Consider the following 12829-nt stretch of genomic DNA (forward strand, 5'->3'; position numbering starts at 1 on the left):
TTGTCTGTGGAGAAACCAGATGACTGGTCTGTGGGATGGGAGGCAGACTTTTCAACCAATGCCCTTTTTATAATTTTAAAAGCTTGAATCATGTAACCATAGTCTCTGTTTTTTAAATTAGGTAAAAAAAATTTTTAAGATAATAGGCAGACTGTATACCACAAGAAAAGCCAATTTCTTAGAAGGGAAACTTAATTTGAAGAATCATTTTTTAAACAAGTCTTGAAAATATATTTTATATATTCAAAAATACATTTTGAAATATGGGAGAAATGGCCACTTTCAAAAAAGAAAGGCAAAAAATCCTGCAGCCAAAACTCTAGAAGGAATTGCAAAGGAAAATAATACAAATCCAGTGCAGCCCTTATTTATAATATCAAACAACACAACATCTGGAGGTAATGGTAATTTTTTTTAAAGTATTTTCACCATGGTTTAGAAGCCGTCTCTTCAGCAGTAGAAATTATTTTCCTATATGTGTAGTTCAAAATATATGTAATTATAAAAAGTGTAAGCGACAGAGTTCTTAAGTCTGCATGGGTAATGATTTAGGGGATTTGTCTCTTAACTCAACTGAAATTATCCAGGTCTCCTTTAGCCTGTTAGCTCCGTAAAAGCCTTGACTATGACTCTTCAAAGACTGGTGTCCTTTTCTGGTTCTCTAGGTGTGGCAAAAGCTCACGGGCGCCAGGTTTTCTTAATTACTGTAGGAAACAAAACCACAGAAGTTCCCATCGACAATGAATGAATGGGTCATGGATAGGCCCATTTTGTAGGAGAAAGAAGAGCCCGCAGGGTTTGCATCGTCTGTGCCAACTGGTGCTTCACTTGCCCAGAATTGGCCGGATTACTGGGTCTCGTTTCCTTAGCCTGGGAAACAAAGTTTGGGCTGTAAGTCTGTGGAAACTTGGACATTCCCACTGCCGGTAACTTTCCTTCTTTTTTCTTTTTCTTTTCCTACAAAGCTTTTCTGGAAAATAAGTTCAAGGAGTAAAGATCACTACTGCCAGCGTGGTTTTGCTAAGCAAATGTTTTTAAGGTTTGGGGGTAGTGCCGATTTTCCCTTCCTGCCCTCAGTGTTTGAGCCCTTAGGAAACAGACGCGCAAGCCAGTGGCGATAAGGGCTGGACTCTGTAAAATTCTGCCGTCCTGTTATTGAGATACTTCTTTGCCTAGCTTTCCCCCCATAGCCCAGCAGCTTGCTTGTCTTCCTTTCTAAATGGGCCTCTGTGGGCCATTGTCTGTTCACCCCTCAGCTCACGAACGATGAGGAGATCCATAACGTGGGGACGTCCTTGACCTTCGGATTCGGCACGCTGACCTGCTGGATCCAGGCTGCCTTGACACTCAAAGTCAACATCAAGAACGAAGGCCGGAAGGTCGGAATCCCACGGGTCATCCTCTCGGCCCTGATCACGCTCTGTGTGGTCCTCTGTATCCTTTCTATGGGAAGAGGTTCTGTGCTGGGGAGACGGGGGACGTGAGAGCAGGGATACAGGTAGACGTTGCCATTGGCGGTGGCTTAGGGTGACTGTCCCAGCATCGCAGACTCTAAAGACAGACTGGGAAAGGAAATGGGCATGACCACAAAACCTCTGCAGCAGAATCCTCATGCCAAAGAGGAGGTGGAGAACGAAAAATAAAAGGAGTTCTGCCTCCTCAAGGTTGTTTCCATCTACAGGAAATGTGCTGTGGGGTCTCCTTAGTTAGCGGCCTGAATGGTGGGTTTTTTTCCCTCATCTTAAAACACAGTGTTTACTGGTGACTTTAGTAATGGCCTTGTAATTTCAACTCTTAGCTCTAAAATGAATTTGAAGGGGAAAAGACCCTTGTATGTTTCAGTAAAGTCAACTTCTTTGGAAAACAAAGTCAAGAATTGACTACTGACATGTGTGTAGTTTGCCTAAATGAATGTGTGAGGTTTCCGGCTGCTATTGATGTTCTGCCCTCCCCGCCCCCTCGCCCCAGGGTTCGAACAATTGAGAACAGGCAGAGGAGCCAGATGGGGATGGAGAATCAGCCTTTATTCCAGCTTAGCCCCGAAAGCCGAACGCCACAGGGCTGATCTCTTGCACCCTGCAGTTGAACTTGTCTGCCCAGTGAGAAGCACAGAAATGGGGGAAAGGCAGAGTGCCTACTCCACTCAACCCCCAGCAGATGGCAGAGAGAGAGAGAGAGAGAATGAGTGAGTCTTGTTAAGATGCAGCACCGTGACACCCACTGACGGTCCTACCAATGAGATCAGTCACTCATTCTGTGGGGCGGAGTAATAGAGGTGTTCGCTCCAATAGGTCCTCCTCCTCAGGAAACCAAGGAAGATGGAAACCAAGGTTCCTAGGGGACAGAATGTACAGCTAACACAATTCTACGTATTCATAGTAATCAACAGTATGAGAGGGTGTTCAGAAGGTTGTTGGAAAATGAAGATTATGAGAGAGCTGTGCTCGTGTTTAAGCAACTTCTGCACCAAAGTAAGCTGCTCTTTCAGCTCCACGTTTCCACACACTTCTTGAGCACCTTAAAATGTTAAAAATTGTTATTTACTCAATGTATTTGAGAGACAGATGGACAGAGAGAGAGAGGAGAGCTCCTATATTCTGGTTCACTCCCCAAGTGCCCACAACGGCCAGGGCTGGGCCAGGCCAAAGCCAGAAGCCAGGAGCTCATCAACCCAAATCTTCTGGGTGGAAGGCAAGGGCCCAACTACTTGAGCCATCCCTGCTGCCTCCGGGCAGTTCATTAGCAGGAAGCTGGAACCAAGAGCGGAGCTGGGACTCACACCGGCCACTCCAGTATGGACCGGAGGCATCCTGATGTGTGCTAAGCACTAGGCCAAACACATAGTTACAGTGTGCAACACATTATTCTACACACTTTAAAGGTATCACGCTCTCACTCCTCACTTAACAGGTGAGAACAGTGAATCACAAAGAACTTAATTTCACAAGGAAATTAATTTGCCCATGATCACACAAATAGTATTTGGTGGATCAAGGCTGAAAGTAGACCTCAGCTTTTGCTCCCTTAGCCACTGTACCATCCCACTTTTGAGTAAGGGGCTCTAAAATGTGAAAAGATTCGGCGTTCAAAGAGAGTCTTAAGTTGGTGGCGTGGGTGGGGTCTGGCTTCTTCCCTCATCTCCTGCCATTCAGTCATTTCATTGGTTTTCCGAAGCCCCGCAGTCACATGAGGGAACACTTAAGGCTTGGAACGTGGGCCAAAAGCTTGCCTTGTGCTGGGAACCTCATCAAACATCTTGTGATCAAAAAGACCCAGACTCTGCCAGTGTGAGACTTGGAGACTTCTCCACTCCCCGTGAACTTGAGTGAGACGTTAATACTGCTTTGGCAGTATTTTAAACCCTTAGTCAGAAGCGTATGCCCAGACTCTAGTCTGAGTGTTGAGCTCACATCAAATTATTCTGAGCCGTGTTGTTTCTGAACACGTGGAAGCATTTTTAGTTCCTAGGTGAAAGGATCCAGGCCTAGTCAAGACAACTAAGGTTCATTTCACATGCTGTTTTGCTCTCTGAAAATCTCCCAAGATTTTAGATATGAGTTCTAAAGATAGGACCAATTCTGTGGGGATATTTATAATTTTTTTAAAAGATTTATTTATTTGAAAGAGTTCCAGAGAGAGAAGGAAAGGCAAATAGAAAGAAAGCTTCCATCCACTGCTTCACTCCCCAGATGGCCGCAATGACCAGGGCAAAGCCCCGGAGCCAGGTCTTCCAGGCCTTCCATGTGGGTGGCAGGGGCCCAAACATCTGGGCCATCTTCCGTGGCTTTTCCAGACCATTAGCAGGGAGCTGGCTCAGAAGTGGAGCAGCCGGGTCTCGAACTGGGGCCCATTTGGGATGCCGGTGTCTTTACCCACTCCATCACAGCGCCGGCCCCATATTTCTGTTCTTAAAGTAAACACAGTTAGTCCTCAGCCTCTTGACCTTGCACTAAAACAGGCTGTCAACGTGTTCCCCTTCCCACCCCGGCTCCTGCTTCCATGTATTCTTTGGTTTGTGCACACACACAACACGCAGGTCCTTGTATGCGCCATAGATATTCAGGCATAGCAGTATCAGCCATTTCTTTACTTTTTTAAAATTGCTTATTGTCATGTGGGCACAAGTTTAAATCTGATACTAGCCGTGAAGCTAACCAGTGCAGTGTTGTCTGAAAGACAGTAGTGAGAATTAGAAGAGGGAAAGCTGTCACCGGACACGGCTTACATGGAGGTAGTTAGCATTTTGAAATTAGTAGTTAGCATCTTTGAAATTATTCCCACAGACGTTATGATAACCATGAACTCGTAGTCATTTGCAGTGATAAAAAAAAAAAAAACTTTATTTTTCCGGCCGGCTAACTGCTTTGCAGTTGTAATCCTCTTGCTAATCTCAAATCTCTTGAGCGGCTGCAGAGTTAGGGGCTGGGCACGTGACCAGGGAGTCAGGTGCTTGTCTGAATCCCAGCTCCACCAATTAATACCTGTGTGAGTGACCTCAGGCAAGTTACTTACCCACTTGGCCTCAGTTTCCCTAATTGTAAGCAAACTGCTGGTAACAGGAGCGCTGTGAGGATTAAGCACGATCACTCATGAAAGGACTCAGAAGCGTATCTGGCGCAAAGAGCCCAGGAGTGTTACCTGGGGTGGGCACTTGGCACATCAGTTAAGATGCCACTGGGGATGCCCACATCCCGTGTCATTGTCTGGGTCTGGCTCCCGCTTGTGCTTCTGATGCAGCTTCCGGATAAAGCACACCCTGGGGAGCAGCCGGTGAGGGCTGACACTTAGGTCCCTGCCCCTCCTGTGGGACACCCAGATTGAGTTTCCGGACTCCCGGCTTTGGTCTGACCCAGGCCTGGCTGTTGTGGGCATTTGGGGAGTGAACCAGTGAATGGAAGATTCTCTCTCTCTCTCTCTCTCTTTTAATGAAATGAAAGTAAGTAAGTTTAAAAAAATCTGTAATATTATTATTCGTGCAAATCCCTGGGCTGGGCAAGCATGGTGAAGCTTCCAGCCGTGCCAGGCTTTGGCTGTGAACCGGCTCCGCCCAGAACACCCCTGGTGGCTGATGCGCATGCTCTCCTTGACGGGTCCCCCGCAGACTTCATCCTCATGGCCCAGGACATCCACATGTATGCGGCCAGGGTGCAGTGGGGCCTGGCCATGTGCTTCCTGTCCTATTTCGGCACCCTGGCCGTGGAGTTCCGGCACTACCGCTACGAGATCGTGTGCTCCGAGGCCCAGGAGAACTTCCTGAGCTTCTCGGAGAGCCTGTCGGAGGCTTCGGAGTACCAGACCGACCAGGTGTGAGCCCGGCCGAGCTGCCTTGCCGAGGACAGGGGTGTGACGGTGACGGGGCCCGGGAGGACACCCTCACAGGACTGGATGCAGAACCTTACACACACACGTACACACACGTGCACACACATGCACACACCTGCCAAACGAGCTTTTCAGGGCAAGTTCTCTTCTTTCAAAGAAGTAGCCCAAGCCCTAAGGTATTGAAATCCACACTGTTAACACTGAAAAAATATATGCACGACCGAGCCGGGAGCCAGAAGCTTGTGCATGATCACCTGTCTCTCCCTCCCCCCGTGTCCCCTGCTCTGCCCACCCTCTTCACGTGTTTCAGACATCCTGAGCGCCCTGCCGTCGAGTAGGGCGTGAGTAACACTCGCGAGCGGCGAATGACTGACTCCCGCCCTAGGCTGCCTTTCGTTCCCCGGGGCCTGGAGCTAGCGCGCAAGGAAGTTCTGGGTTTGGCAGGAATACTCTTGAGTGGCTCATCGCGCGTCATCTAGTTGGATGGATGCTCAGTGGAGATAACGGGACGGTGACTCCATGTAGTGGCGCGAAGGCGTGGCCTGGACTTTCCCTCGAGTGCTCCCTTCATCACTGTTCCATGGTCAGCCGTGTGGCCCCAGTGGCAGGAAATGCCACCGACTCGGAGAGGGAAGTCCGCTGTTGTGAACTGGACTTGATTCACTGGGACTGAGAGAAAAAAACATCTCCAAATGTGAATATTTGTTGGGACGTGGTCAGCTTGGCCTGGTGCAAAATGGGAGTGGCAAGACGGGGGTGTGGTTTTTGCTTCCATGGTTTGCCATGTACAGTTTCTGTTTTCTGTGTCACAGAGTACCTTTTTTCGTTTGTTTAAGTCACTGTCATGAGTCTCCTTAGGCCCCGTGGACAGAGATGCAGACCCAAGTGCAAGTTCACTTTGGGCTCAGCCATGCTGAAAGAGACAAAGAAAAAGGTCGCCTGCCCACTTAACTTTGCTGCTTTTATGTTTGAGGCTTAGAAGAATCCACAGAAAAGTGGCAACAAAATATGAATATGTAGACGTAATAAGAAGTAAGAAGAACTCATGCTGGATGCTTGCAAGAAATAGGAGTGCTTTAGGGCACTTGCTCTACAATTGAGGACTTGCCGCAAGTCCAGATGAGGGGAGACTTCCTTCATAGGTGTCTCTCGCCCACATTTAATATTTTTGCACGTTAAGGGCTTTTCAAACTTGGAATCTGTAGAAGTCAATTAAAAGGTGGCCCTCTCGAAGACCACACTGCAGCCCAATACATAGTTTGCACCTGCTAAGCACTCAACTCAGACTGCGAGTGCTCTTCATAGAGTCAAACTCCAAATCCCCAGTGCGCTGGCGTGGGCCCAGGTCAAAGCCCTCCATGATCGCATCTCGTTTTAAGAAATCCCCAAACGGACTTGATAAGGGCCTTGGATTTCACGGCCCATCGTGGGAAAGACGTTGTCATTTAACACACCCCATGCCAGCTGCTTGCCGAGGAGCTCACTGTTTGCATCTCTGTGTCCATCCCCACCTCCTAGTACAGTGCCCGGCACATACTAGGTGCTCAGTAAACAGCTGGTGACTAGAACCCGCGATAGCTTACAAGTGGGTCAGAGGATCAGAGAGACTCAACAAGGGGTGAGAGAGAGAAGACGGAAATGGCTGCTTCCTGGGGGGGCGTGAATGGAGGTCGGGATGGGGGAGGGGCGGTGAGGGGTCCTGGAAAGTGTAAATAGGATGTGAGAAGAACCAAGCAGAGAGTATTCGACGAAGAAGGCATCTTCCTGTAGATAGACCCAGGGGACATTTTAATCATTTTGAACTACTCCTTTTGGGTTTCCTTTTTTTTTTAATTTTATATTTTAAAAATTGTATCGAAGAACAAAGATTTGTGAGGTTTCTCTTACTCTGCACAATCCGAAGTGAACAGCTTTCGGTGATGCACCTGCACACTCTCTGAAGAGCGTATCTGGTAGCCTAGTTAGCACAATCAAGCAGTGACGGACGTGACTCGCTGGGACCTGGCCACTAAATAAACTTCTTTTATGCAGAGCTCTGATTCGTCCGTTACCCTGCCTACCCCGCCGTTGTTGCTCTAACGTTGAAGCCTACGTGCTCTCGGCCAGGTGTGCTGAAAATGAATGTCGGGGCTACACTGGCAGGCAGGGCATTTGCCAGCACAGCGGCCAGTTCTCGGAGTCTGGACACCAGCCATGTGCCTACAATCCGAGTGTGACGTACCGCACCTGGATTGAACTGCCCTCACTTGGGATGCCAGTTGTGCCTGCGGTCCACAGGTTAAACCTTCACTCCGTGTAGGCTGGCTGCAAAGTCTGGGGGAGGAGGGGTCCCGTGCCCCCCTCCCCACTTCAGGTTCTATAGTTTGCCAGGGCAGCTTGGAGAACTCGGGACACTAGCCTTCCGTCTGCCGGTTTATTATAAAGGCTGCAGCTCAGGAACAGCCACATGGAAGAGATGCACAGGGCAAGGAGGGGAGGTGGGTGGCGCCTCCAGGCCCGTGGAGCCCACACACAGGCTTCCAGCACCGCCGGGCGTCCATCCACTGGACACACTCCACGTCTCCTGCCCTGGAGGCGACAGAGCTCCACGCGTGACTTTTCCCTTCCCCTGGGGACTTGTCACTCAGTCTTTCTGCTGACCAGCCCCATCCCGAGGCTATCTGAGGGTCCCCTGTCTAACACCTTATTAGCCTAGAGTCGGGCTTGTGATGAGTGGCAAGAGACCCCTGCTGGGAGAGGCCAAGGGTTTCGGGAGTTCTGGATCAGCATGGGGACAGGTCCAGTGTACTTTGTGCCACATACGGAAGTGAAGAATAGGACACACGACCTCCTCAGGGTTAAGAACCACAGCATCCACACTGGGGCCCACGAGCAGGGAGGGCCCAGTGAAGGCGACAAGGAGGACCAAGTCTGAAATGTACTCAGGTACATCTTGGGTCGTCCAACTAAGCCTCTTGAAGAAGAAACACCACTCAAGTGGTTAGGAAAGCGAGAATTTAAAAATAATGTGTATATGTTACAGACGTAAGCGTTTTAAATTTCATGGATGACTGGCACTGGGTTAGAGTTATTATGTGTTAGGTTCTCTTTATCCCTCGCGTGGGAAAGCCAGATTTTCCTGTCCTGAAATCTGTGATCTCTTGGTTATAATTACAGACTAAATATCACAGTTGACTTCATTTTTGTCCTTAAGGCTCTATGGTAGGACCAGCTGAGTTTTGCCATTCCAAGGGAAAACAGCATTTCTTTGTCACTCTCACTGACTGTCCAGGATCAGCCAGGGGTCCATGGCAGTGACCCGACCCTGGCTGACAGCGAGGCTTCCTCTCAACACCTGCTGGCACAGCCGCTCACTGGCCTGTACAGCTTCTGCCAGGAGGCGGCAACATCACCGAGCTTACGTGTCACCCCCTGGGGCACAGCACACGGCTATGTCGGAGGGTGGCGTGCCTACCACGTGCCCAGAGTGGGAGATGCAGCGTGTGTGAGCAGCCACAGTGACCCCCACAGGAGTCCGAGATCTGCTACTCCCTCCAAGTCAGAGTGCTGAGGGCCCATCGGAGAACCCGCCGTAATGCAGAAACGGAGGAGGGGCTCCCTGTGGGTGGCACATTTCCATCCGCAGTGTGCCTCATCCTCACTGTCCACTTGGTTTTCTTGGCTGCGTCGCGTTCTCCCTGACATCCTAACACAGGGGCACACCTTGCCTCAGCCCCCGCAATTCTTGTCTGCACACCCTGGCTTGGTGACCTCATCGAGTGTTCTAGTTTTAAATACCGGGGCAGGTGTTGGGCACAGGGGTTACGATCCGGCTTGGGACACCTGGCTGCCTAACCCAGTGCCTGAGTCTTTGAGTCCCAGCTCAGCTGTCATGTCAGTTGCAGCTCCCTGCCAAGGTGCCCCCCGGGAGGCAGGAGGTTGGGTCCATAGATTGGGTTCCCAGCTGTCAACTTTGGTCTGGCCCAGCCCAGCTGTTGCAGGCAGGACCAGCAGATGGGAGATTTCCCTGTCTCCCTCTCTTTCTCTGCCTCTCAAATAAATACATGCTGGCATCTGCTGACTTTTCCCGGGTTCTCCAGTCCAGGCCTCTATCCTAAATGTCAGACCTGTCTATTCAACTACCTTCAGGACATCTCCATTCGAAAGGCATCTTGGAGTTAACATCTATCTGATCTGAACCCTTCAGACTCACCCACCCCCATCCCTGCAGTCTTCCCATCTAAGTTAAGGTCAACTCATCTTTCCTTCGCTCAGACTGATGAACGTATCTCTTCTCCCCCTTAAACCCCACTCCTAGATCCCGCGCTGTGGCTGCAGTAGGCTAAGCTTCCGCCTGCAGCACCAGCAGCCCATGTGGGCGCCGGTTCGTGTCCCAGCTCCTCCTCTTCTGATCCAGCTCTCTGCTATGGCCTGGGAAAGCAGCAGAAGATGGGTCAAGTGCTTGGGTCCCTGCACCCATGTGGGTGGACCCAGACCCGGAAGCAGCTCCTGGCTCCTGATCAGTTCAGCTTTGGCCATTGTGGCCATCTGAGGAGTGAACCAGAGGATGGAAGACCCCACTCTGTCTCTTTTTCTCTGCCTGTAACTGTTACCTTTCAAATAAATAGGTAAAATCTTTAAAAAAGCTAAAACAAAAACCCACGCCTATCAGCATGTCCTATCTGCTCCACTTGAAAGTTCATTAGAATTTACCTACTGCCCCCACCTGGTCCAGGCCAGTAATACTGCACCCGGGTTTTACAGTAACCTACAAAAACCGTCTTTGCCTCATTATTTGCTGCCTTTAGCCTGTCCTCAATACAGCAGTCAAAATCATCTTACTAAAAGCCAAATTGGGAGAAAACGTTTGCATTAAAATTTAAGATACAACTGGGTTCACCTGTTATTCTGTATCAAAGTGAATGGGTTCAAATCTGTGCTCTGTTCTCAATTCCAGCTTCCTGCTGATGCACACCCTGGGAGGCAGCAGGTGATGGCTCAAGTGCTTGGGTCCCTGCCACCCACGTGGGAGGCCCAGATGGGAGTTCCAGGCTCCTGGCTTCAGCCTGGCCCAGCTCTGTGTCTTGCAGGCATGTAGGGAGTGAGCCAGTAGATGGGAGATCTCCCTCTCTGCGCCTCAAATAATTTCTAGAAGGGAGGTTGGGGGGTTGGTCCTGTGGCATAGCAGGTTACCTATGTCTCTAGTGTGAGCCTCACATATGAGCGCTGGTTTGAGTCCCGGCTGCTTCCAACCCAGCTCCCTGCTAATGCTCCTGGGAAAGCAAAGGAAGATGGCTTAAGCTCTTGGGCCCCTGCACCCACATGGGACACCCAGACGAAGCTCCTGGCTCCTGGCTCTGGCCTTGAACAACCCCAGCTGTTGCAGCCATTTGGGAGTGAACCGGTGGATGGCAGATCTCTCTCCCTCTGCCTCTCCTTCTCTGCAACTCTTTCAAAAAACAAACGACAAAAACAACCTACACTGGGTCCCCATTACTCCTCCACTTAAAACCCTCTAATGAGGGGCCTATGCTGTGGTGTAGTAGACTAAGCCTCTACCTACAGTGCCGGCATCCTATGTGGGTGCTGGTTCATACTCCAGCTGCTCCTCTTCTGATCCAGCTCTCTGCTGTGGCCTGAGAAAGCAGTGGAAGATGGCCCAAGTCCTTGGGCCCCTGCACTCGCATCAGAGACCCAGAGGAAGCTCCTGGTTCCTGGCTTCAGATCGGCTCGGCTCCAGCTGTTGTGAACCTTTCCATCTCTCCTTGTCTCTGTAACTCTCTCTCAAATAAATCTTAAAAAAACAAAAACAAAAACCCTCTAGTGACGTCCTCTGTGGTCAGACTGAAAACCTTGTAAGGATGCCCTCCAAGGCCCAACAAGAGTGCCTTCATGTCTTCCCTTCTCTCTCTTCCTCCTCATGCTCCTCCAGTGGCCTCCAGGATGTGGCCCTTGCTGTCCCTCACCCCCACCCCAGCCCATCCCCTCGCCCCGCCATCTCCCCCAGATGTTTCAACCTCTCCTTCTGCTACTCATTGTAATATTCTCGCGAGGCCCTTGACCTGCCCAGAGTTCCACCTCCCGAGCCCAGGGTCACGTGACCAGCTATAATGCTCACACACACAGCACTGACATATTTTACTGCACCTCAGACCATCTGACTCTCTGTAGCCCTAACACACACATTCCCTGCAGGCAAGGGTTTTTGTGGGCCAGACATCTGGCACCGACAACACTGCCAGGCACTTGGTTAATGCACGCACTCAAATCTCCCTGAAATAAATGGCTGGGGCTGCCCACCCCTGGCCACTGTTTTGGGGTGTTTTTGGGAGGAGGGTGGGAGGAGGGGAGATTTTGTGTGTTCCATACGAGCTGCGGTGTTGAAGGCATTCAGGGAACCACGCTAATGTGGACAGACGTCCAAGGACATGAGTGGCCTCCTGCTTGTCCAAGCCAGTGGCTTCCTGTGTCTCCTAGAGGATGTTCTAGATATAAAAAGGGGCTTTCTTATAGAGATTAACTTATTTACATGAAAAGCAGTGTGACTGAGGGAGAGGGAGAAGTGAGAGTGGGGGAGAGAGTAGGAGAGACTCTGAATATTTTTTAATCTTTAGTCACACTTGAAGGTGTTTACTCTATGTTCACATCTATCTATCATGCATATCATTAATTTACTGAGATTATTTTCTTTTTTACTTTTTTTAAAAAAGATTTATTTATCTGAAAGGCAGAGTTAAAGAGGCAGAGGCAGAGAGAGAGAGAGAGATCTTCCATCCACTGGTTCACTCCCCAGATGGCCACAATACCTGGAACTGAGCCAATCCGAGCCAGGAGCTTCTTCCGGGTCTCACCCATGGGTGCAGGGGCCCAAGCACTTGGACCATCTTCTACTGCTTTCCCAGGCCATAGCAGAGAGCGGGATCAGAAGTGGGGTAGCCAGGACTCAAACAGGATACCCATATGGGATGCTGGCACTGCAGGTGGTGGCTTTATCTGCTACACCACAGCCCTGGCCCCGAGACTGTGAATTTCCCATTGGCCAGTTTACTCTCCAAATGGCCACAAAGCCAGGTCTGAGCCAGGCGGAAGACAGGACCCAAGAACACATGGGTGCAAGGGCCCAAGCACTTGGGCCATCTTCCATTGCCTGCCCAGGCACATTAGCAGGGAGCTGGATCAGAAGCGGAACAGCCTGGGACTAGAACAAGCACTCCGGTATGGGATACCTGCATTGCAAGTGGCAGCTTAGCTCACTGCGCCACAACCCTGGCCTGCAAAAGGGCATTTCTCCTGCTGTCTGCAGCACCCAGGGCAGGTCAAATGCCCTCGTCCTGAATGGGACCTGAAGTATCCTTATGCAAATCGTGTCTGTACCTGATTTCTCTCATGCATCTTCAAAATAAGGTACTGAGGAAAACTTCATCTATTTCATGTTTTTAAGAAGCTGAGCTAATCCAGTAGGTCAGGCTCAAACGTTTTAATTTTAATTTAATTTTAAAGTCATCAAAAACTCTCCACATAAATGCCA

General features: G+C 50.0%; 1 protein-coding gene across 9 annotated transcripts in view; it reads left to right on the forward strand.

Annotated features, from left to right (window-relative positions):
- TMEM150C (transmembrane protein 150C) overlaps positions 1 to 7354 on the forward strand; it is an 86448-nt gene extending 79094 nt beyond the window's left edge. For all 9 annotated transcript variants that reach the window (XM_051819636.3, XM_051819635.3, XM_051819639.3 and 6 more), the window contains 2 exons: positions 1257 to 1434; positions 5102 to 7354. In XM_051819636.3, the coding sequence (XP_051675596.1) occupies positions 1257 to 1434; positions 5102 to 5310 (387 nt within the window). In that variant the 3' untranslated portion in view covers positions 5311 to 7354. The remainder of the gene's footprint in view (positions 1 to 1256; positions 1435 to 5101) is intronic.
- The last annotated feature ends 5475 nt before the right edge of the window (positions 7355 to 12829 follow it).

The sequence above is a fragment of the Oryctolagus cuniculus genome, chromosome 8 (assembly GCF_051225735.1).
Source record: "Oryctolagus cuniculus isolate XC-2025 breed Fujian yellow rabbit chromosome 8, ASM5122573v1, whole genome shotgun sequence".
In the NCBI taxonomy this organism is placed as follows: Eukaryota; Metazoa; Chordata; class Mammalia; order Lagomorpha; family Leporidae; genus Oryctolagus; species Oryctolagus cuniculus.